The sequence below is a fragment of the Diorhabda sublineata genome, chromosome 5 (assembly GCF_026230105.1).
Source record: "Diorhabda sublineata isolate icDioSubl1.1 chromosome 5, icDioSubl1.1, whole genome shotgun sequence".
NCBI lineage: Eukaryota > Metazoa > Arthropoda > Insecta > Coleoptera > Chrysomelidae > Diorhabda > Diorhabda sublineata.
Window position 1 is genome coordinate 16,319,771 of NC_079478.1, and position 21,200 is coordinate 16,340,970.

Here is a 21,200-nt window from a genome sequence, read left to right on the forward strand (position 1 = left end):
TGCTATTAAAATTATTAATTTGCATTTGCGAAAGTGAAACATTTTTAATTTTATCATTAGTCACTCAGAAATAAAATTTAAATGGCCAGGTAATAAAATATCCTATTTGCAAAGCCACATAGAAAGAAATAACTTTGTGGTTCCCTATAATGAAAATTTTACTTCACCAAAAATTGCCTAAATAAACGATTCTGAAGTTGAATCGGAATCGGAAATGTCAACCATTGCTAGATTTGTGTTCCGTGGTATCCTTCTTTTGTGATTTTGCTAGGAACACGAGAATCACGTTGTAAGTTTTATAAAAAGCTTAGGTAAAGCTTATGTTAACAGTTTCACAATTATCTAAATTTTAATTTAATAATCTTTATATTTAATTAATGATATATATTTTCTTCATTAATCATTAACCTGATTTTAGCATGGCTCCAAGATACGAGATAGCAGTTGGTCTTCATAAGGGCCATAAGACCACCAAAATTGCAAGCAAATCTAAAATAAATAAAGTTCGTCCCGCGAGGTTGAAGGGGATCCAAACCAAACACACTAAATTCGTCAGAGACATTATCCGCGAAGTAGTAGGACATGCTCCGTATGAAAAGAGAGCTATGGAATTATTGAAGGTATGTAATTTTATCAGATCTTGTAATTTTCATGATTAATATGCTCATACAATTATTAACTCAGAAACTGGATTAGAATTGCCAATTGAATATGCTATTTCACCTCACTAACTCTTTCTACTATCACATTGTTTAATTTTTAGTTTTATTTGAATATATATTTTTTATAATATTTACAATATGTAATCAATTTTAAATTTTTGAATATATTTCTCAAAGTTGATACTATTAATAATTATTATCTTCTAATCCTAAATAAGTTTTTAATGAATGTTTATATAACTTGGGATTTTCTGGCTTTTGAAAATGTAATTTTCCAATCATTTTTACAATTTTTGCATTATTGATATCTGTATGTCACTTTTGAATGAACTTTTATGTACAATAAATTTAACTGATCAAACTGACTACTTAATCCTTTTTATATTTAATTTTTTGAATATTAATTTTTTTATTTTAGATCAATTTGATTCAATAACTACTATTGTATAGTATTTACTTTTTATGTTGTGTTCCAATTTTAATCCATCAAAACATTACATGGCACTAACAATCTTTGTCTGTAAAATGATATAATAAGTCTTTTTTTCACAATTTTCGTATATACAAAGAAGTAATATAGGAATTTTCTTGTAATAAATATAGTTTGAAAAAACTCTTTTAAGGGGGTATTCTGGTATAGAAACCTAAACTTTAGTCATTTCAAAGGAATTGGTCGAGTAGAACTTGAGATATCATGTTAACCACTTTAAAAAAAAAAGTAGTTTCGAGAAAAACGTGTTTAGAGTTTGAGAAACAATTCTAAATGAATAACTCGTTCTACTGGTCCATCTTAGAAACACAACGTCACAAAATTACTGTACCTCCAGAAATAATGCAAATTTATAAAAATCCATTTAAACACATATTGCGATTTTTTCAAAATTCTAGACCAGAATACCCCCTTGAATTGATTCAAACTTGAAAGTTGAAAATTATTTTTGAAATAAGCTTACAAAATAAAGAATGAAATATACTATTATTGTAAAAAAAACGTCAAAATCATGATTTATGAGAAAGATGAAATAAAGTGGCCCACACTTTTTTCACAATAAGTATAGGTCTCATTATTGCCTATATCAGGACCAACTCCAAGAAACTCTCCTCATATGAGAAATGTCTCTTATTCTACCTAAAAATCCGACAAATCTCTGTTTCATTCATTATTGTATTAAGCTATTTTAAAAAAAGTCTTTTTTTTTTGACTTTTTAGTTTGATGTGCTTTAAAAGTGTGTTCTTCAGTTTTTTAAAACTATGTATATTTTTCCATTTTTAGTTTTAAATGCTATGAAAACGTGTTTTTCTTTTTTTTTTTTTAAACAAATTATCGAGTCGCAACGTTGGAGTTGATAAATTCTTTGAAGTGCTTAATTTCCAACACTGAGATCGGAGTTCGAATCCTTTGTTGCACGAAATTTTCATTAATTAAATAAGCCATTTGCTCTTAGTTCAAAGAAGAGTTAAAAATAAACAAACCTACATACAGGTGAAGCTAATATAAGTATGTTAAAAATTATGATGCTTTCTACATACAACAGATATCTGAATATTTGGAAAACTGATTAAGAAGTCATCAAAATGGTCAATATAATGTAGCTGCATTATTAATCAACAAAATAAAAAACATACTTTATTATAAATAAATTCTTAAAACAGTCAATTACAAAAAATGTGTGAAAAGGGTTTTTAACAAAAAATGAAAAATATATCAATGACCAAGCAAAATTTATAATTGTATTTTAGAATTTTGACACTTTGAGACTGAAAAATCTAAGTGTGATTGCATTTTGATATTTGTGTAGTTTACCAAATAATTTATATAACTTGGCATTTTAAGAGAATTAGATATTAACATTAAAAATAGCTTATTCAGAAGGTTTAATCAAGAAATTCTAATATAATTCTTTTGCAGGTATCAAAAGATAAGAGAGCCCTAAAATTTTTGAAACGGCGTCTTGGCACACATATCAGAGCTAAGAGGAAGCGTGAAGAACTATCCAACATATTGACGCAAATGCGTAAGCAACAAGCTACACATAAGTAGAATGTATAGTTTTAATAATTAATAAAAAATACTTTCTAAATGGTATTTTATTTCAATATGGAGGTACAGTAAAAACCCATTGCTACGGCATTTTATGGTTTGGTACTTTCAATAGTTTATTCTTGGTATTTCACAAGTTACTTGAGTTATATTTTTTGCCCCTGGGATGCGAGCGCCATCTAGCAATGAGATACCACAACTATGCGTCGGTCTTATTGTTAATGCGTTTTTTGTAAGCAACCCAGGATGATCATACCTTCATCTTTCAATTCTTTTAAAGAATTACTGAAAGATGTGAACTGAATTCATAGTATATAAATACCTTGTCATACTAAAAAATTTGTCGTGGGCCGCGTTAAATTTTTATAAACAATCTGACCGCTCATATATCGCACCACCCTCAAATAGTGTTAAGTCAAAAAAAAACAAGCTATCAAATAATAAGCGTTTCGGATGATAACTCAAAAACTGATAGAGTTACTACAATAGTAACTTTTCATAACATGAGTTTTATAGCACCTACGGATTTTGCTAATTTTTTGACTTTTGGCACTATTTGAGAGATGTGATATATTCTGCTATTTAATATTACGCCAAATTTCGTTTTTTAGTCTTTTCAAAAGCCTAGATTGATGGAAAGAAGCGTGAAGAATAGTACCAAGGACTAATTACCCATAATTGTTTTTTTTTACATCCTCTTTACACTGATCATCAGTCCATATTCCTGATGAAAACATTCAACGTGAATATAATAGAGAAAATTTTGGGTTTTCACACAGGAAACGAGACTGAATAAGACTCCGTAAAAGACTGGAAATATCGAAATGTCTAGGATGATCTGAAGTCCTAAATATCTGAAAAAAATCTCAATTACTCTTAGCGACGCAATTTCAGCAGGGAAATTGAAATCAAGTGGAAGACAGAAATACTATTCATGTGTATATTGTTTCATCAAATGAAAAGATATAGGGACACACATAAAATGATTTAGGAGAATTGAAAGCAATAAAAGTGAGAAAAAAAGTTATTTGGACATTAAGATAAAATGTGATAAGAGAAATCCTGACTCCGGACGAACAAGAGGAAATAAGAACACTACAGTGCCATAAGCACAATAAGTGGAATACAAACCTTGCCAAGCACTATCGCACTTTCCTCTGGCAGCACTTTCATACAAGAACGAAATAAAAGGTTAGAAGTGAGCTTCTAAACTCTTGTAATTCTTCACATCTTCATTGGTCGTAAATTTTGTACGGAAAACTAGGTACTCCAGTCTGTCTAATTTGGTAACGCGTGGTCACTGGTCCTTATATGCCTCCATATCTTATGGCAGCTCAAACGGATCACAACCACAATCCTGAACTAATCCTAAATTAAATTAATGAATTTAAAATTTTTATTGGTTTGGGAGTGTCTTGGAAATCTTCATTTTTTCTGGATATGTCATGAAGAGAAAAACTTGTAAGAACTCCATATTATTAGTTGTACAGTTGATAGAAAAGATAATTTTATAAGTCTATTAAATAGAATACATTTTTTTCTTCCATCCCAATCTAGTTGTGAAGGGTTTCTTAACATTCTTTCCACGTTTCTCCTGCCGATTGGCCCATGCCTCTGACATAGTCTTTAATATATTCTGGTATTTTTGAACCATTTCAAGGCTAGGATATGATGATTGTGCCACTTGTACTTGTGAGAAAACTCGAATTAAAATTTTTTTGCAGTATATTTGTAGAGGGTAATATAATTTTGGCTACTTTTAAGGTTCATTTTTTGATAAAGTTACAAAGCTAAATCGCCTAATTGAACTAATTTATAGTATGTCAAAAAGTATTGATAAGACCTTACGAAAATTTAATTCAGATAGAAATTTTAGGTAGCAACGAAATGGAGTTTATTGAATAAATCCTCCCTTATTTCATTAAGAAGTTTAGCCAAATGATGTGTTTTTTATTTTCAAGTAGGGAAATTGTAATGAGCCTTATAGTCGAGAATATTTAGAAATTACTAAACACAATATTCTGTGTTAACCAATGTACCTACTTATTTTCCAAATTGGAAGCTACTGTTCTAATCAACTCCAACAGAATATTCATAAATATTCTGCAAATATAAATTTTGTAACTAGTAGATGCATCTTGCTACATAATATTCTAACTCTGTGAAAACTATGATTTGATAAAATCTAATTAGTGCAGTAAAAAATACTATAGTGAGTTAAGGTGAGGATGAATTAAAGTTTCTATTTATTTCTAGGAATTCTATGTGAAATTTTCTGAATAATGTAGTTATATGTGATAAAAATATTTGTTCCGCAATATTAAAATTGTATATATTTCATTTAAATCAATACAAAACTCGATAAAGGTATTTATAATATCTGAAAATTATTAATTATGCTGTCTACATCATTGACTACAGCTTCATCCCAAGGACCATAAATTGTCTCCTTATATTTCTGCAAATATACAAACAAGAAAGGACAAACAATGCTTATTAAAACTACTGTAGACATGTATAAAATAAGTGCTAGGTTACTTAAATACACCAACAAATAAATATCTATTATTAAAAGAATCCAAACAAAATAAAGAGGGTTTTTCAGAGCAGTACATAAAATTGGAAATAGTACAAACATTTCTATTGCTGCTGTCATTAAAATGAATGCATTAAAAGCCGTTGACAGTCTTGAAGCTAAACAAATTGAAGCAAAAATTGCTGTGCTCAAAGATACACTGTTGGAAACAATTGCTGCACCTACTCCATAATCAAAAAAAATCATGTGTATTGCCATCATTAAGAATGTTGTAGTGTAAATGGTATCTGTACTCACAGTATCTGTAAGTGTATGAAGAACTGGAGAAAAGAGCCTACCAACAACTATAAATGTGATAATAGTTCTTAGATCATTTCCAAGTTTATGGATTACATTTTTACTAAACACTAGAATGTAATATATGAAAGCTATTGTAGTCACTACACTCATACAAGTAAGTAGAACAACTGGTTCGATCCATTCATATAATAAATAAAAGTAGATTGATACAAATGTAACTATATTGCAGAATTCTTGTAGTATTAGCAGGGATCCTAAGACAGCTTCTGTAAATGTAAGTTCCCTGACATTTATATTTTTCCTCAAATCGCGTAGAAAGATTTTTTTATCAGTATAATTATCTGGATATGGTTGTCTTTCATAAAGTACTTTTTTCCAAATGGGTTTTGTATTCGACATTGAAAATTTTTGACTGTTTTAAAAATAAGGTTAGTGTTAGTTACATTTCAGATTCTTCTTTTTAAATAAAACAGCCTTAAAAGATATGTACGCTATTATTTATTAATTTAAATCAAATAATGGTAAATATTTTAAAATATAATAAAGAATATCTTTTGTAAATAAGATGTATTAAACACTAAGCTCCATAATTTATACTTCTAAAATTACCCAGTATAAAAAAGAAGATAATGGAGTCAACATGTCAGTAACAGCTGTATCAAATATGAACCTTGACTTGAGTTAAATAATAAAAAATAATACGTAAATAAGTTTTATTTAAATAAGTTTTAAGTTAATTAGATTTATATAAATACTGTTCGATAAGAACATTTTTAATGGAATGCGCAGTTTAAATAAATTAATAGTGATATTGTGAATTACACACAATAAACAAATAGGATATACGGAGAATGTGCGACGAAAGTACGAAACAAATCCTTGCTTATTATTCGGATTCGGATGACGAAGATAACGAGCCATCAGGTTTAAGCGACGTAATGCGAGGTCTACTAAACACGTATGGATATAAACTTTTTATTTATGGCACTATTTTTATTCTAACTTATTTTATGTAAACATTCATTTATCTTGTTTACTGTCAAAGAGATTTCATATTGTTGAACTTATAAAATATGATTTACTTGATAAAATAAATGAATATTCAAAGTATAATTGTCAATGTGAAGTTAACACAATTGACATTTAGGCTTCTGTTTGATATAACAATAATAAAATGTGAGTTACTTGATTAAAAAAAATAAAAGTTTGAAAAATAGTTGTCAATGTGAACGTAACACAGTTGACATTTAGGCATTTATATTAGACAATTAAATTGACATTAACATTAAACTACATTGTGCAATTTACATTGGTAAACACTTCTGTAAAATTTGTAATAATAATCCTTGATTTTTTAAGAAAATGAAAGTATATACACATACAAATAAATCGAGTTGCTTCTAGATTAGTAGTCTTATTTTATGATACCATTTTATCTGAATCATGTGAACTCAAAGCCGAGATAACCAATTTATTCATAAATTTGCAGCAATATTTTTGTTCCAGTTGGAGACACGATTTAGGCTATGTAGACCAAAATAATGAAGATGATCATTTTGAAGGACCTCATCGTCGAGGAGGTAGATGTGAAATTACTACCAAAACCTTAAATGTAAGTAATATAATCACAATTCACATTTTATTTAGACCCAAATAATTAAATGCCTTATTTATGAAAATATAATTATTTGATCACAATTCAATAGTCATCTTAACACAGTAATCATTAGAAATAATCTAATTGATGGAAACTCCCAAGGATTTGGTCAATAAATCAATCTCTTGAATATGGTCTAAGACATTAAAACATAGAGACAAAATATATCATAAATCCCATATAATAGTGGACTATTGTTGTTGTAAATTGTTCAGGAGAAGGAAAGAAAACCAGATCTGTTTGGATTCCTGGTATTTTATATGATCAAGTTGGGCATATACTTTGAGAATTAATATTTTCAGAGAGAGTGGTGTAAAATATGAACTATATTTTTTAATGATATCATGAAATTTGGGCAAGGTGATGAAACAGAGATGTGAATAAAAAAAAAGTTTCATTTATAATTTTTCTGAATTAACTAATTAATTCGGAAAAACTTCACAATGGTGAAATCCTAGAGAAATTCAATTAAAGATATTTATCTAGTATAAGCTTGAACTCCTCTATTAGAATACAAAATTACCTAGAAAAATGAATTTAGGAAGTAATGAAAAACTAAAATTTTCAAGTAGATAAATGTTTACTAATAAGAAAATTACTAATAAATGATTTATTTTCGTATTTATACTTTTTATGTGAACTTGCCTTGAAATCAATGTAATGTAACCTAAAACCCTTGAGGCAAAACGATAAAACTAGATTAAATTATTTACTTTTTTGTAATTACATCCTGAATAAAAATCCTTTACACTTTTCCATCAACTTTCTCATATCCCATTTGTACTCCTTATTACAAAACATATCAATATCATTTCAATTAAAATAATGTATCTTGATTAATTTATATCAAATTTATGTCTTCCTGAAAATTTTCTCCTACTTTTTCTTTAATCTCCTTTCATTTGCAATATAATTAATTAATTTAACTAATAATTAAAATTTGTTATAGCTTTTACTATCTTGAAAGTTTTTTCTTCTCAATTTATTATAGCTTTATGTTAATTTAATACATCTGATACCAGCAATTCATCATAATCCATGTTTTCCCATTTTATTACATTTTTCTCAAATATTCACAAAAATAATAAGTTCTTAAAATAAGATTGTAGTGTTGTCATATCAACAAATATTTTAGATCATTATTCAATTATTTTGTCTTATGTTGTTGACTTTGAAATATAACTTCATTGAAAGCATATTTTTATTTATTTAATATTTATCGAACACTATTTTTTAAAGGAACTTCCAAAAATATTTTCTCATAGATACAGATAAAACTGACAAAGTTGCAATAATCCAACTAAGTAAGAAAATTTGATATGTGTAATGATTTGCCATTTACTGTCTTCGTAATGACTTTGAATTCGATTTAGTGATTCTATATAAACTTATAAAGATATCTTGAAATTCTTCTTTAATATTTAGGCTAGTCAGTTTTCCTTAATGACTAAGCAGACTTCAGGTGCAGAAGAAGCTAGATTTAAAAAATTGAAGAAAGATAATGTTGTCCAAATGGTGATTGATAGAGCGGTAGGTACAGTAAATATGCAACAATTATTTATTTCTTGTATGTCTCTTGTATATATAAAATTGAGGATATGTATTTCCCTATTTCATTAGAACAATTATTAATTACAAGTTGCTTATTGATATTTTAATAATAAATTTAGAAGAAATATTTTTCAGAGTGGCGTTTATAATAGAAATGGTTTTTGCCCTAGAAGAAAATGTCAAATTTCCAATTTATATTTACCAAATACAAACTTCATATTGGATCATTCAACAGACAAAATATTTTGTGGGGTATTTTCAAAGGATGGGAATCGTTTTATTACAGCAGCACAAGGTAATAACCAAAAACCACTAAAAAATTCAAATAAACTTTTGGGAGTTCAGACTTCATCACTAATTCATTCCAATTTCAAGCTGTTTTGTGGTAATTTTTATAACTAATAATATATAATCATATTCTGATTACATTGTAGTAGTAGACATTACCCTGTTTCATTTTTCAGATAGAACTATCCGAATATATAATTCAGAAAAGAGTTCATACAAGTTTCAACATTTTATTTGTGCCAGAGATGTTGGTTGGAGCATACTAGATGTTGCTTTTAGTCCCAACGGTGAACATTTTGTTTATTCTACATGGTCATCATCATGTAAGTTATTTTTTTTTATAGATTCAAAAATCTACAATCTTGTTTCTCTGATAAAGTCTGCAAAATTGTTTTTATACAAAATAAGAGGAATTTCGAATATCATAGGTATTTTTCCCCCCAAAAATAAGCAATATGAAACACTGTTTTTAATTTATCTATATCTATAATTAGATTTAAGCAACAGAAAAATATTTTTTCTACTACCTTGTAGTAAAGTATGTAGCTTAGACACACTTTCGAGTACAAAAAAAAAACAAACTTTAAGCAGTAGTGCGTAAAAAATGTATTATTAAGGTGACCATAGTATAGTGGCTACAATACGAGGCTTAGATGGGGGAGGTTCCAGGTTCAAGTCGTGCTATGCCATTTTTTATTTTTATACTTATGTAGTCATAATTATTCTTAGGTGGCATTTATACATGTCAATAAGAAGTTGACTAATTTAATAACACAAATTTGTCTCTTGATTTATACTAATCTTGATTAAAATATTCAAAATAATTATAAATATATAATATATTTTATGAGGAAAATTACCTTTAAACTTCTGTATTGTGATGAAATTTTCGCTAGTAGAAAAAATATTGTATGCAATCCGTGTGCAAAGGCCTTTTTTCGACAAAATTCACAATAAAGGTTACTATACCACACACTTGTTACATAAATAACTATTTGATATTATAAATTTTGATTCAATATATTTTATAAAAACACAATAACACACTACAAAAGGCAAAATTTAGAGACTGAGCAATACAAACTGCAAATATAAGTATCAATACAAATAAATTAATGTAATGATAAATCTAAAGAAAAGAAAAGTACATCCATTTCTTTAAAACACTTGGAGAAACATTTATCATTGGAGCAGATTTAAACGATTAAAAAAATATTAATTGGTGTTCTAGGCTAATCAATACAAAAGGTAAAGAGCTACATGCTGGTATAGAAGCTATAAATGGAAAATGCCGTTCAACTGGAAAACCCAGATTCTGGCCCATTCTTGATATAAAATACCAGATTTTTAGGTCTCAAGAAAAGTAGCTATGAATTTTATAAAAATTGACGATGCTGAAGGCCCAAACTCAGACCATTCTCCTATATTACTAACAATTGTCAAATACATTATATTAACAGAATGTAAACAAACTTTAACTAATAACTGGACTGACTGAGAAAGTTTTAAACAATGTATGCAGCATGGAACAATACAAAACAAATTACACAGAAAACAAAAGATGACATTTACACTAAAAAAATCGGAAAACTCGTTCAAAGGAAAAGGAAAGCCAGAAAAACATGACAGGAGAATAAGAACATACTAAATAATCTCACCCAGCAAGTAAAAAAAAATAAAATAAAAAAAGAGCATCTAAACCATTATTCAAGTGGACTAACGGATTTAATCTATCACTTCCAACACTCACAATTACGCTGTGACTCACATTTCGACAACCAAGTTATCGTCCTCAGAGACTGCGCACTATCCACTGTGGAAATATAGGAGAGGATTAAATCAATTCAACAGATCCCGCCAATTCGAATGAAAATGTATCGTGGCAAGTGACGAACAACAAGAGGCAAATATTTTCCAAATTACTGACATGGAAAATAATGGTGGAATTTTTAGGGACAATGATAGGGGTATTGATGAAGGATTAAATTGTGGAGAAGAAGAAAAATAGAGCTTACTATGTCTAAAGAGGTGGAAAAATATTGTAACAGTTACCGAGAAAGGCCATTGTGAAATTCGCAAACTTCATACTGTACTGTACAACAAGGAAAACAGCTACAGATACTCAAATGAGGAAAACCAATGCATAAAGTAAAATCCTATAGACCAATATCATTATTACCAATTAATTGAAAATTATTTAAAAAAATACTATTAATAAGAATGCAAATAATATTTGATCGAAACGAAGCTATTTTATCCCACCAGTTGGATTTCCACAAAATGCACTCCAAGTTCAAGTATTTCATATAACAAGTTTTTTTTTAGAAATTGCAAAACCATTTGATAAAGTGTGGCATAAGGGTTTGTCACTAAAAATCAGAAAATATTTACTTGCTCATTATGTTCAGCTAATAGATTGCTACCTAAAAGACCATACTTTCGTAGTAAAACAAGAAAACTAATATACAGAGCTCTGACTAATGTTTGGGATCAATATTGTACCTATTGTGACATTAAAAGTAATATATGAAGCTCAATCTTGGTTTAAGCGATGTTTTTTTCTACAAGAAAATCAAAATGAGGCCAAGAAATTGACTTTTTCACTTAGTTATTTCTAATTTTGAATCCACACAGCTAACTGTTTTAATTACAAAAAAACGAAAACTTATTGACTCGCCTTCGTAAAAATACAAACAATTTCTCACAGATTTTAAAAAAATAGAAAAATGATTAAAATATTTGAATAAAACTTCAAAATTGATGAGAATTTTCTAAAGAAGTTTTCAAAAATTCAAATTACACTGAAAAAACAAACAATGAATGTGACTGTTACGGAAAATGTTAAATACGCTACGACATTTTGAAAACGACACTATTGGAAAATCAATTGGAGAGATGGTCAAGAATCTTCAAGATTCAATAAACAAAATAGATTTTGGACGAAATGTCGTATTAAAATCAAAGAGGGAAAATCTGCCCATATCAACTTTACCTATAAAAAAATAAACTATCTCTCAGTTACACTAAGCGATAAGAATATCGCATATAAGAAAACGGTCAAATATCTATGACAACAGCTGAATATGAAAATAAAGTGACAGGGTCATATCAAAAAGAAAACAGAGGAATTGAAACTCAGATATAAAAAACTATATTTGTTACTAGGAAGAAGTATATTTATATATTTTTGTTTGATAATAAAATTCAAATCAAAATCCACTAAACCAAAATATCAAATACATGATGAGTAATACTACAGTTCGATATACAGGTCCGCACTAAGGGCCCATTATTGTGTAGTACAAAGTATTATTATATATTTTAGTCGATAGTTTTGTTGACATATTTTGAATATTTTATTTTTTGTTTCCAGTACATCTTTGTCCAGTGTACGATACTGAAGATAATCAAGAAACATTGAGCATCAATAATAGTCGTAGATTTTGTATCTTCTCAGTAAAATTTTCTTCGGATGGTAAAGAACTTGTGGGTGGAGCTAATGATGGTTTTTTGTACATATACGATTTAGAGAGGCATAAGAGAATTTTTAGAGTAAGAATTTCTTTAAAATCAAATAATGATTGATCACATTTCAATATAATTTTAGATACCAGCACATGAACATGATATCGATGTCAATTGTGTAATGTTTGCAGACGATTCGTCACAGATAATTTACAGTGGTGGAGACGATGGACAAGTAAAAGTTTGGGATAGAAGAACATTGAGGGAAATCGGTCCTAAGCCAGTCGGAATTTTAGCTGGTCACACAAACGGCATCACATTCATAGGTAAAGTATATTACACAGTATTTCATCTAACATTTATGAATCTTTGGAAATATATGCAAACCTCACTTTTTTTATTTTTCCACTCTAACTAGTTTTTTATGCATATACATGAATTACTCAAATTTTCGTTTTTAATCTCAATAACTGGATACTGCAGAATAAGATGTGTATATTGATATTACTCACTTAACTGTAATGCTTTTTGCCTTTGCAAGTGTCTTTTCTATACATTACTTTCCGTTTCATCCCATAATTTCCTCATTCCATATTTTCCTTAGTGTTTTGTTTCTTTTCTGTTGTTCTTACTTTTTCAGAAACTACTAACCATTTTGTTTTCTCCCATTCTTGTAATATCTTAGCTGCGCTTCTTTAGTATGTATATGTATCCTGTCTTACTTCTTGCTTGGTCCTGAATGGTTTTGACGTTTTGTGCCTTGTCCTTATAGCATTCATATTCTTATAAAGTCCTTTGAATTCGTTTTTCATTGTTTTCTTCTCTAGTTTTTAGGATATGTTGTTCCTGTATATTTTATCGAAAACCTTCTCTAGATCTATGAAACAAAGATGCTCTCATAGTTTTTTCTGATACTTGTCTTGTTATTAAGTTTGCTTCTATCACCCCTATATTTGGTCTGAAGCCATATTGAGTGTCTTCTAATGTTTGTTCAATTACTCTTCTCAGTCTTATTTCATCAACCCTGTATACAGTTTGATCAACTTTTCTTAGTAGTGTAATTAGTTTTCTGGTGCCACCGCTGTTCTCAGTATTCCACTCATTATAGTGTTTAGGAAGTCTATAAGAAAGTAACTTTCTGCTTTCAGCAAATTAACTGTAACTATTATGCAGTATGTTCCTGCTTTCATTTTTTTCATCACATTTGTTTTTCTTCATCTGTTATATATTGTCTGGTTTTTCTCATCCCTTTGGGTTAACAAGTATTGTTTCCTGTTTACTTTCTCTTTCAGTTGTTATTTCTTCTCCTTCAACAATTGTTTAAAATATTGTTTCCATCTTTCCATGATTTCATCTTCTTCAATTTTAATTTGTCCATCTTTGTCTTTTATATTTTGTAATGTTGCTTTATTTTTCTTTTTATTTCACAGTACTCTAATTTTTTTCACAGGAATTCTTCATTGTTTCTTCAAACTCAGTCCATGATTTTTTTCTTTGATTCTTTTCTGGACTTCCAATCTTTCCAATGTTTTTTGTTTTCATTTTATTCTTCTTGAGTTTTGTAGATAGGTAATTCTTCTATATTTGTTATTACTTCTTCGTTGTTCCTTTCACTCTCTTTCCATCAATGTGTTCTTCTAAATCCTTTTCTCATCATTTTTTTTGGAAAGACCCTTTTTCTGCACAAAAATACAAAAACTAAAATTATTCAAAGAATCTAAACAAATAGAATAATCATTACCATTACCACAGTTAATAGCAAAACGACTATTTGTTAAACACATACTTTATTAAGGCGCTTCTTTCTCATGTCACTGTATAAGTTAATAGAGAATCATACAATGATTTTTTTTTCTTGTTCTCTTATCTTCTATTCTATATCTACTTTTCAGATGCCAGGTTGGGACTCGTGTTTTTCACATTTTCCAACCCTATCAAGTACCATAATTTCTTTCAAAGTTTTCCTTTTTTATGGTTTATTCGGTCAATCCATTGTTCTTTTGGCTTTGGCTTTCCCCTTTGATTTTCCTTGATTCACGTACCTCCATTTTTTTCCTTACAGAAAAATTATATAAAAGAGTATATATTTAAAAAAAATAGTTCCAAGCTTGCCCTGTAATCCCCAATTTTTTCAGTCCTTATCTTGGGATGACGATGTCCAATATTTGGCCCACCTTTTCCCTAGCCAATTCTCCACCATTAAGTCAACGTGTGCCTTCTACTTTCGTATTCTCCTCCATACCCATCTGACTACATCTGTATTAATGATTAAGCAGTTATATACACACTGTACGAATTATTTTATTTGTATTTCAGATTCAAAAGGAGATGGTCGGCATCTAATATCCAATAGTAAAGATCAAAGTATAAAACTTTGGGATATAAGAGTATTTTCTGATAAAGGAACAATTAAGCGAGCACGAAAAGTAGTAGCACAGCAAAATTGGGATTACAGATGGGAATCTGTTCCAAGAAGATGTTGGTATATTATTTTTTCAATTATTTTATAAATAAAAATGTGTATTTGTTCACGTTTTATTTTTATTCTAGTGGGTTCTATGGGTTTAATAGATGGAGATACATCTGTTATGACATTTAAAGGACATGTTGTAACTAAGACTTTAATGAGATGCAGATTTTCGCCTTTAGGATCCACTGGACAAAGGTATATCTATACAGGATGTGGTATGGGCAGAGTAGTTAGTAAGTGAACCAATTGTATAACAAATGTTATATTGATCATCTAGTTTACATATAAACATAATTATTCCATAAGATTACAAAAATTTGGGTAGTTGTAGTATTTTTGGTAAAATCTAATAGTATCTATATTCTATTTGTTAAAATACATTTTTTTCAACGATGTTTCAACTTTTTTAACTCTTCTAAATAACAGTAATCGTCGGTTTCTGCAAAATAGATTTGCTATCACTTTCTCAGTTGGTGATAATCTCTTTTTTTTAAGCCGAACTTTTAGGTTACGAAATAGGAGAAAGTTACTAGTAGCAAAATGTGGGAAATATGGATCCTGATCAAACTGTAATGACTGATTTTGTTTCTGCTATATCTCTAAATTTAATCAATTTGTGTCCAATACCATTCGATGACCCCTTACAATGACTAACATAAGTTATTATCAAATAATCACTATACTGAAATTCACCAATTTGAATGCAAAGCTCCTTTATCTTCATGTTTAGGTCTAAAACTTTTTAGACGATCCTCGTATGCACATAATGGGTTTACTACAGCATAATAGAACAGAAAATATCCCTGCATTCTTAAAAATTTACCTGTTATCTTTTGTCAGCTAATTTTTTATAGTTAGTGTACACAGGGTGTCTTATCAAACACAAACTACAAATAATACATGCAATTTCATATTCCTGTGACTCAAGTTACTTTTATGCAAAACTGTCCTAAGAGAGTTATTTTAATACTGTCACTTTTTTGAAGCATATCTCAAAAAAATCCTATAAATTTAAAACTTTTTGCATTATATAAACCTGCAAGAAGAAGTGTTAACTATGAACCCGCGTTTCTTTTTTATTACAAACGTTTCAAAGTCGTCAGGGAAATGAGTAGTAAATTAATAAATTTACAATCTAGTTATTTTCCAGATAAACTGAAAACTGCTCTTGTTTGGTCTTTGATTACGATTTAGTAGCAATAACATATCTCACCTGGGGCGGAGACTTTCATTCGTGTTCCAAACGGTAACCGATGTGCCTTACCAAATTGGCAAGGCAAGTTTTGAACGGACGTGGCGCTGTTCATGTGACCCCAGCGCTCCTAATACAGCACAGATTTCTGCCGGTTGTACAGTGTGAAACAAGGCATGATAAAGGGTTCCGCCCGTATGACGGACACCTCTAAGATCGTCTTTTCCCTGGTACTGAACCGACATTCAGTGTCAGTTTCTTCAAACACATTCGGATTTCGATCGTGAGAAGTAAGGACAGAGACGAGGTTTCGAGATATGACTAGCGTGAATGTTTTCAACTTTCCATTGTCATAGTTGGCCACTTCAATTGTTCCACTGTCAAGAGTTTTGATTAACTCCTTTCCCGCCGCTTTGACAATAGCGTTTGTAGTTACTGGAAAAGGCTTATAATTAGCGAACCGGTTTAAATTTGATATAATATGGCGTGTAGCTCCACTAGTCATTTGTGGTAGCCATGTTGACGTAATTGCCAATCGAGACCAGAGCAACACGATAATCGGTCACATTAGCTAGAAAAATCAAGGCACTGACAAAACAACCGATCCTCAGCTTTATTGTCAAACTGCTCAACCAGAATGTTCAACCTATGGTTCCTTAGCTGACAAGCTACCTGCAATTCGCTGTTAGCTTGAGCTGCAGACTTTTGCGCTTCGAGTTTTGGTTTCTCAGCCTTACTTGGCGTTTCAGATGAAAAATCAGGCTTCTTCCTGGTATCTCCAAAGATTCCGACCGCATCATACCACTCCAGCACGTTCATATTACGATCTTTCTATGTCTTCCAATCCTCTGCACCTTTTAGTCGTTCGGTACCTTTCACTCAACCCATTTTAGAGGTGGACGAACTCCAACTTAGCGTTTGAGGCTATCATAAAACACATATGGGCGAAAGAGGCACTTCTAGGATTACGCCTAGGTTGCTTAGATCTCAGAACACAAAATAACGCAGTTAATCGAACTGGAACCCATAATGTAATGAGATTTTAAGGTCTAATCTAAATAAACTTAACAAAATGCACCATTTTCAAGAAAAATTTATCAAAGCCAAATTTATCTCGGTAGGTTTTATGAAGTGTATTAAGACTGAAGTTTATAAGTAAATGTTTTTTGAGATATGCTTAAAAAATTACCAAACAGCATCATTTTCGAAATGAACTACACCCATTAGAAAGAATAAAGGTAAATTAAATTATTTGGACATACAAATACATCTAGTATCTGTGGTTTGCATTTTGTCAGAGGGTCCTGGACACTATAAAAAATTGATTTTCTGTATATTTTTTTTAGTTTATGATGCTCTTACTGGTAAACTGGTGAAAGCGTTAGGAGGACATCAAAGTTGTGTTCGAGATGTAGACTGGCATCCTGTTCGGAATGAAATATTAAGTTCATCGGTAAGGAGTGAACTATTTTGATAGCACCTGAAGTAAAAAAAAGTTTATTAGGTTTTAGGGACCTTAAGTACATACGATTATAATGACTATTTCCTTCGAAAAATTTAAGCCAACCAAAAAGCTGTAATATTTTATGTTTACCTAGCAACGATCAAATTTCAGCGATAATACTGCACTAGTGCAAATTATCGATAATTTGCACTAGTGCCAAATTTTCGTCTAGGATTAATAAACATCATTTGGTTTTAATTTCATATTTTAAGAAAAAGAACAATTATTGTTTATTTTAAATTAAATTTTTCTCAGGAAATAGTCTGCCAAAATGCCCTCTCGTGCATGTCAAATTGTCTCATAATTTCCTCTCGTGCGCATTCGCGCACTCGAAAAAATTAAATTATCGACAATTTGACATGCACTCGGGACATTAATATTGATAATTTGTTTGAGAACATAAGTAAATTATTGTACTACACTTATTACTTGCTTGCTATGAACAATATTGAATGGAGGTCAAAAATTTTGTGTAATATTCTAATTAACAATTTACTTGGAAATATAAATTTTTAATATTTTATTCTTTTATCCCGCTCAATAATTTCCAAATTTACATGTAGTTATCAAAATACCATTGTTTTTGTGATAGTATACCTAAAAATATACAATTTTGAGACTTATTTCAATAAAAAATCATGTGTTTTGAGGTTTATAGTAGAATAGAGGTTGGCTGAGGGCCGTTAAGCCTTCTGAGAGGCCGTCGTGCCCAACTTGACTTACCAAAAACCGAGGCCCGTTGAAAATGTGTTGTTATAAATCTAAAATTAGGTTGGCATTCACCTTTTTTATGTACGTTGTCAGTACTACTGTAAGTGAATGTATCAAGTAGGTGTGACAACGACATGGAATAATGTAGTCGTTATAATTAATCGAATCCTGTTCTATACAAAAAATGAATTGGATATTTACAATCTCTACTTTTATTTCATTATTTTTAAATACGCTAAACAACAAAATGCGATCGAGCGCTTTTGCTTAAACCTTTTGTCGAATTAGGATTTGATTCCTAATCAGCCAAAGAGAGATAAAATGCGGTGGCTTGGTTCCGCTGTCAGGTAGAGACCACATGATGAGCGTCACCACGTCAATGAAATCCACCTGTTATTCCATCAGGTTATCCCGCTCGACTAATGGCCAGTTTCAGATTCAATAGTCCTTCCGATTTCCTGTAGCTAGCACCGGGTCCTACTGCGAATGCAGTTTTGTGGCGTTTGGAGCAAACTCGTTGTATAACCAGGGGTTTTTGGTTTTTTAAAAGACTTTACCTCAAACTCACGGTTGAAAGCACTGGGTGGAAAAGGGTTGGAGGTTGAGGCAACCTTACTATCCGAGGCCATTAAACGTTGACCTCTCTCTGTAGCCATAGCCTTCCTTCTCCTTTTATTTTCTTCACACTACTGATGTTGCCGCATTTGAGCTGGGCCTTGTTAAAAGCACCAGTCAAAGCTTTGACATCGGTAGAAACGATGCTATGGTGATAGTGAGTTCCTTGGTATCTGTTTGCTCTTGGGGGGAAGGGTTTCCTGCAGTCATTGTTCGCGACACCTGTATTTTGTGAAAGATGTGAAATTTTATTAGGAACAAATAACATTGTTGTAACCATTTAAATTTTTCATTTGCCTGTAAAACTATTTATAATTCTTATCTGAAATTTTATATTATTATAACCAACAGGTGAAGGGGTTGTTTTTTGTTTTTAGTGGGATCGAAGTGTTCGTAGATGGGTATATCACAACAAACAGTATGTTGATGAAGAATATTCTGGTGAAGAATTATAATTCTAAGATGATCCATCAGCATTGATATGAATTCTAATAAAGTCGCTATTTTTATAAATAATGTAAATAAATATATTTTTATAGGAGATCGTTTTTTTATTGATTTCAATTATATAAATAAATAGTTTGACTTTTTTAGAACTGTTTATTTATTATATAAACTATATAAAAATGTTAATATGAAAAAGTACAAATTACATAAAGGAAAATCTAATTTAATAAAGTCCATGGGCTTATATTGTTATTGGTAAATTAAAATTCATCACCTAAACATGTAATTAATTGATTGGATTCCAAATGAGAATGTATAGCATATACACAGCAAAAATAATAAATATTAAAGATACTGCTAAAATAAATGTTTTTCTATTATGTGTTCGCAAATGAGCCAACTGTTCCTCGTGGGTCTGAAGTAATTTACGTACTTCTACTAATTCTTGTTGAATTTGGTTTTTCTTATTTTCTTCTAAAAAACCAACTCGCAGTTTTTGTTCCAAAGCATGAATCCTTTCATATGTTGTTTTGATAGCTTCTTCTGTTTTATTTATCTAAAAAGAACGATTTATTTCCAAAAAAAAAAAAAAAAATAAAACCCACACAAAAATATTGCGAATAATAATACTAATTGGAAAATGTATGCATTTAATATCCTAGCATATTAAGGATATATATAGTTGTAGGCTATGAAGAGCTCTTGCATAGAAAACACCAACAGTTTGGCTTCTATCAGTAACACCTAGAAGAAGTACCTCCACAAAAAGGTACTTCAAAGTACAATGTTTATAATTAAACCAGAAGTTCCTCATAGTCATGTGCTGAGGCCCATTTGCTATAAAAAGTACACCAGCTAAACTAAAGAGGCCTTGTTACAATACATACTCAATTGAAAAAAAAATGTTGGAATTGTAACGAATGTCTCAGCATTGGAAATGTTAATAAACACTTGCGCATTTTGTATAAAAGAATGTAAGCAAAAAAATATCAACTACATGTTTGACCAACTGATTGTGTTTGTAAAAAGGAACAAATAGGAGATTTCATTTTCCCCTAATCTCTCTGTAATAAAAGAATTTTTTAGTTTTTCAGAAAAATCAGATGTTCACTTGTTACCCATTAGTAAGAATATATGTTACCTCAACCATTACTGAATAGTTTACTGTACTCATATTTATTTTCAGGGGTTTATTGACTTGCTGTAGGTAATGAAGTCATTCATAAACAATATTTTTTAGATATGACGTGGAGGTAGTTCAAATCATTAAACCTGAATATTTAAATAAATGTAAACTACCTTATTTTGTGAGGTTATAAATATGTCAAGAAGTTAAACAAAAGTCGTTTAATATATATCGATTATTAGCGAGCTTAAGTTTTCGAATAGGAGTGTAGTACCACAGAAAATGCATTCCACTAAGCGTTCACGTTTTCGTATAAAGGCTATCTATGGTTCACAGCGACTGAAATATTTTTTTGAGCGTTCCGCATAGCGACTACCATAGTTATGATTGCGCCGAGAACATCACTCATGACGTCATGACTAACGTTCACGACGACCCTTGTTAAGAGGTAGGACGAGGTGAGCGTTGAGAGAATTCAAAAACTCAAATAACACAGACTGTAACCATGATAATATAACTCATTAATTGCGGTATGGAATATTATAAGTACTTTTGAGGTATTCTTGTGACGCACCATCAAATATTTTAGGTACTATCGCCGCAGAAGATATTTTGATTTTACTTTAATGTAAAT

The 21,200-nt window shown here is 30.2% G+C and overlaps 4 protein-coding genes across 7 annotated transcripts; 2 read left to right on the top strand and 2 right to left on the bottom strand.

Annotated features, from left to right (window-relative positions):
* Nucleotides 1-215: 215 nt before the first annotated feature.
* On the top strand, nucleotides 216-2,744 carry LOC130444100 (60S ribosomal protein L36). Of its 3 annotated transcripts, none has more exons than XM_056779097.1 (3): nucleotides 216-289; nucleotides 419-620; nucleotides 2,573-2,744. In XM_056779097.1, the coding sequence occupies exons 2-3, from the start codon at nucleotides 420-422 to the stop codon at nucleotides 2,702-2,704; spliced, it is 333 nt and encodes a 110-aa protein (XP_056635075.1). In that variant the 5' UTR covers nucleotides 216-289; nucleotide 419; the 3' UTR covers nucleotides 2,705-2,744. The 3 variants fall into 3 exon arrangements, with proteins under 3 accessions (XP_056635075.1, XP_056635076.1, XP_056635077.1); XM_056779098.1 differs by having other exon boundaries at nucleotides 239-311; XM_056779099.1 differs by having other exon boundaries at nucleotides 248-307.
* A 2,276-nt stretch (nucleotides 2,745-5,020) lies between these two features.
* LOC130444095 (phosphatidylinositol N-acetylglucosaminyltransferase subunit C) lies at nucleotides 5,021-5,943 on the bottom strand. The gene has a single exon (XM_056779085.1). The coding sequence runs from the start codon at nucleotides 5,937-5,939 to the stop codon at nucleotides 5,076-5,078; it is 864 nt and encodes a 287-aa protein (XP_056635063.1). The 5' UTR covers nucleotides 5,940-5,943; the 3' UTR covers nucleotides 5,021-5,075.
* A 207-nt stretch (nucleotides 5,944-6,150) lies between these two features.
* Nucleotides 6,151-19,534, top strand: LOC130444094 (DDB1- and CUL4-associated factor 11). Of its 2 annotated transcripts, none has more exons than XM_056779082.1 (11): nucleotides 6,151-6,498; nucleotides 7,047-7,152; nucleotides 8,623-8,727; nucleotides 8,884-9,043; nucleotides 9,213-9,359; nucleotides 12,410-12,588; nucleotides 12,644-12,827; nucleotides 14,818-14,979; nucleotides 15,052-15,204; nucleotides 17,510-17,616; nucleotides 19,371-19,534. In XM_056779082.1, exons 1-11 carry the CDS (start codon nucleotides 6,392-6,394, stop codon nucleotides 19,446-19,448), a joined length of 1,488 nt encoding a protein of 495 aa, XP_056635060.1. In that variant the 5' UTR covers nucleotides 6,151-6,391; the 3' UTR covers nucleotides 19,449-19,534. The 2 variants fall into 2 exon arrangements, with proteins under 2 accessions (XP_056635060.1, XP_056635061.1); XM_056779083.1 differs by lacking the exon at nucleotides 6,151-6,498 and adding an exon at nucleotides 6,585-6,716.
* A 5-nt stretch (nucleotides 19,535-19,539) lies between these two features.
* Nucleotides 19,540-20,730, bottom strand: LOC130444101 (uncharacterized). Its single transcript, XM_056779100.1, has 2 exons — nucleotides 20,582-20,730; nucleotides 19,540-19,996 (listed from the first exon to the last, which is right to left on the bottom strand). The coding sequence occupies exons 1-2, from the start codon at nucleotides 20,612-20,614 to the stop codon at nucleotides 19,727-19,729; spliced, it is 303 nt and encodes a 100-aa protein (XP_056635078.1). The 5' UTR covers nucleotides 20,615-20,730; the 3' UTR covers nucleotides 19,540-19,726.
* Between the last annotated feature and the right edge of the window lie 470 nt (nucleotides 20,731-21,200).

Excerpts from the sequence above, each read along its gene's own strand:
- LOC130444100 (XM_056779097.1), top strand. The coding sequence starts at position 420 with ATGGCTCCAAGATACGAGATAGCAGTTGGTCTTCATAAGGGCCATAAG. Across the intron at positions 621-2,572 it reads GAGCTATGGAATTATTGAAG|GTATCAAAAGATAAGAGAGC; the intron begins GTATGTAATTTT and ends ATTCTTTTGCAG.
- LOC130444095 (XM_056779085.1), bottom strand. The coding sequence starts at position 5,939 with ATGTCGAATACAAAACCCATTTGGAAAAAAGTACTTTATGAAAGACAA.
- LOC130444094 (XM_056779082.1), top strand. The coding sequence starts at position 6,392 with ATGTGCGACGAAAGTACGAAACAAATCCTTGCTTATTATTCGGATTCG. Across the intron at positions 9,360-12,409 it reads TTCTACATGGTCATCATCAT|TACATCTTTGTCCAGTGTAC; the intron begins GTAAGTTATTTT and ends TTTTGTTTCCAG. Across the intron at positions 12,828-14,817 it reads AAACGGCATCACATTCATAG|ATTCAAAAGGAGATGGTCGG; the intron begins GTAAAGTATATT and ends TTTGTATTTCAG.
- LOC130444101 (XM_056779100.1), bottom strand. The coding sequence starts at position 20,614 with ATGAGTACAGTAAACTATTCAGTAATGGTTGAG. Across the intron at positions 19,997-20,581 it reads ACTATTCAGTAATGGTTGAG|ATAAATAAAACAGAAGAAGC; the intron begins GTAACATATATT and ends CGTTCTTTTTAG.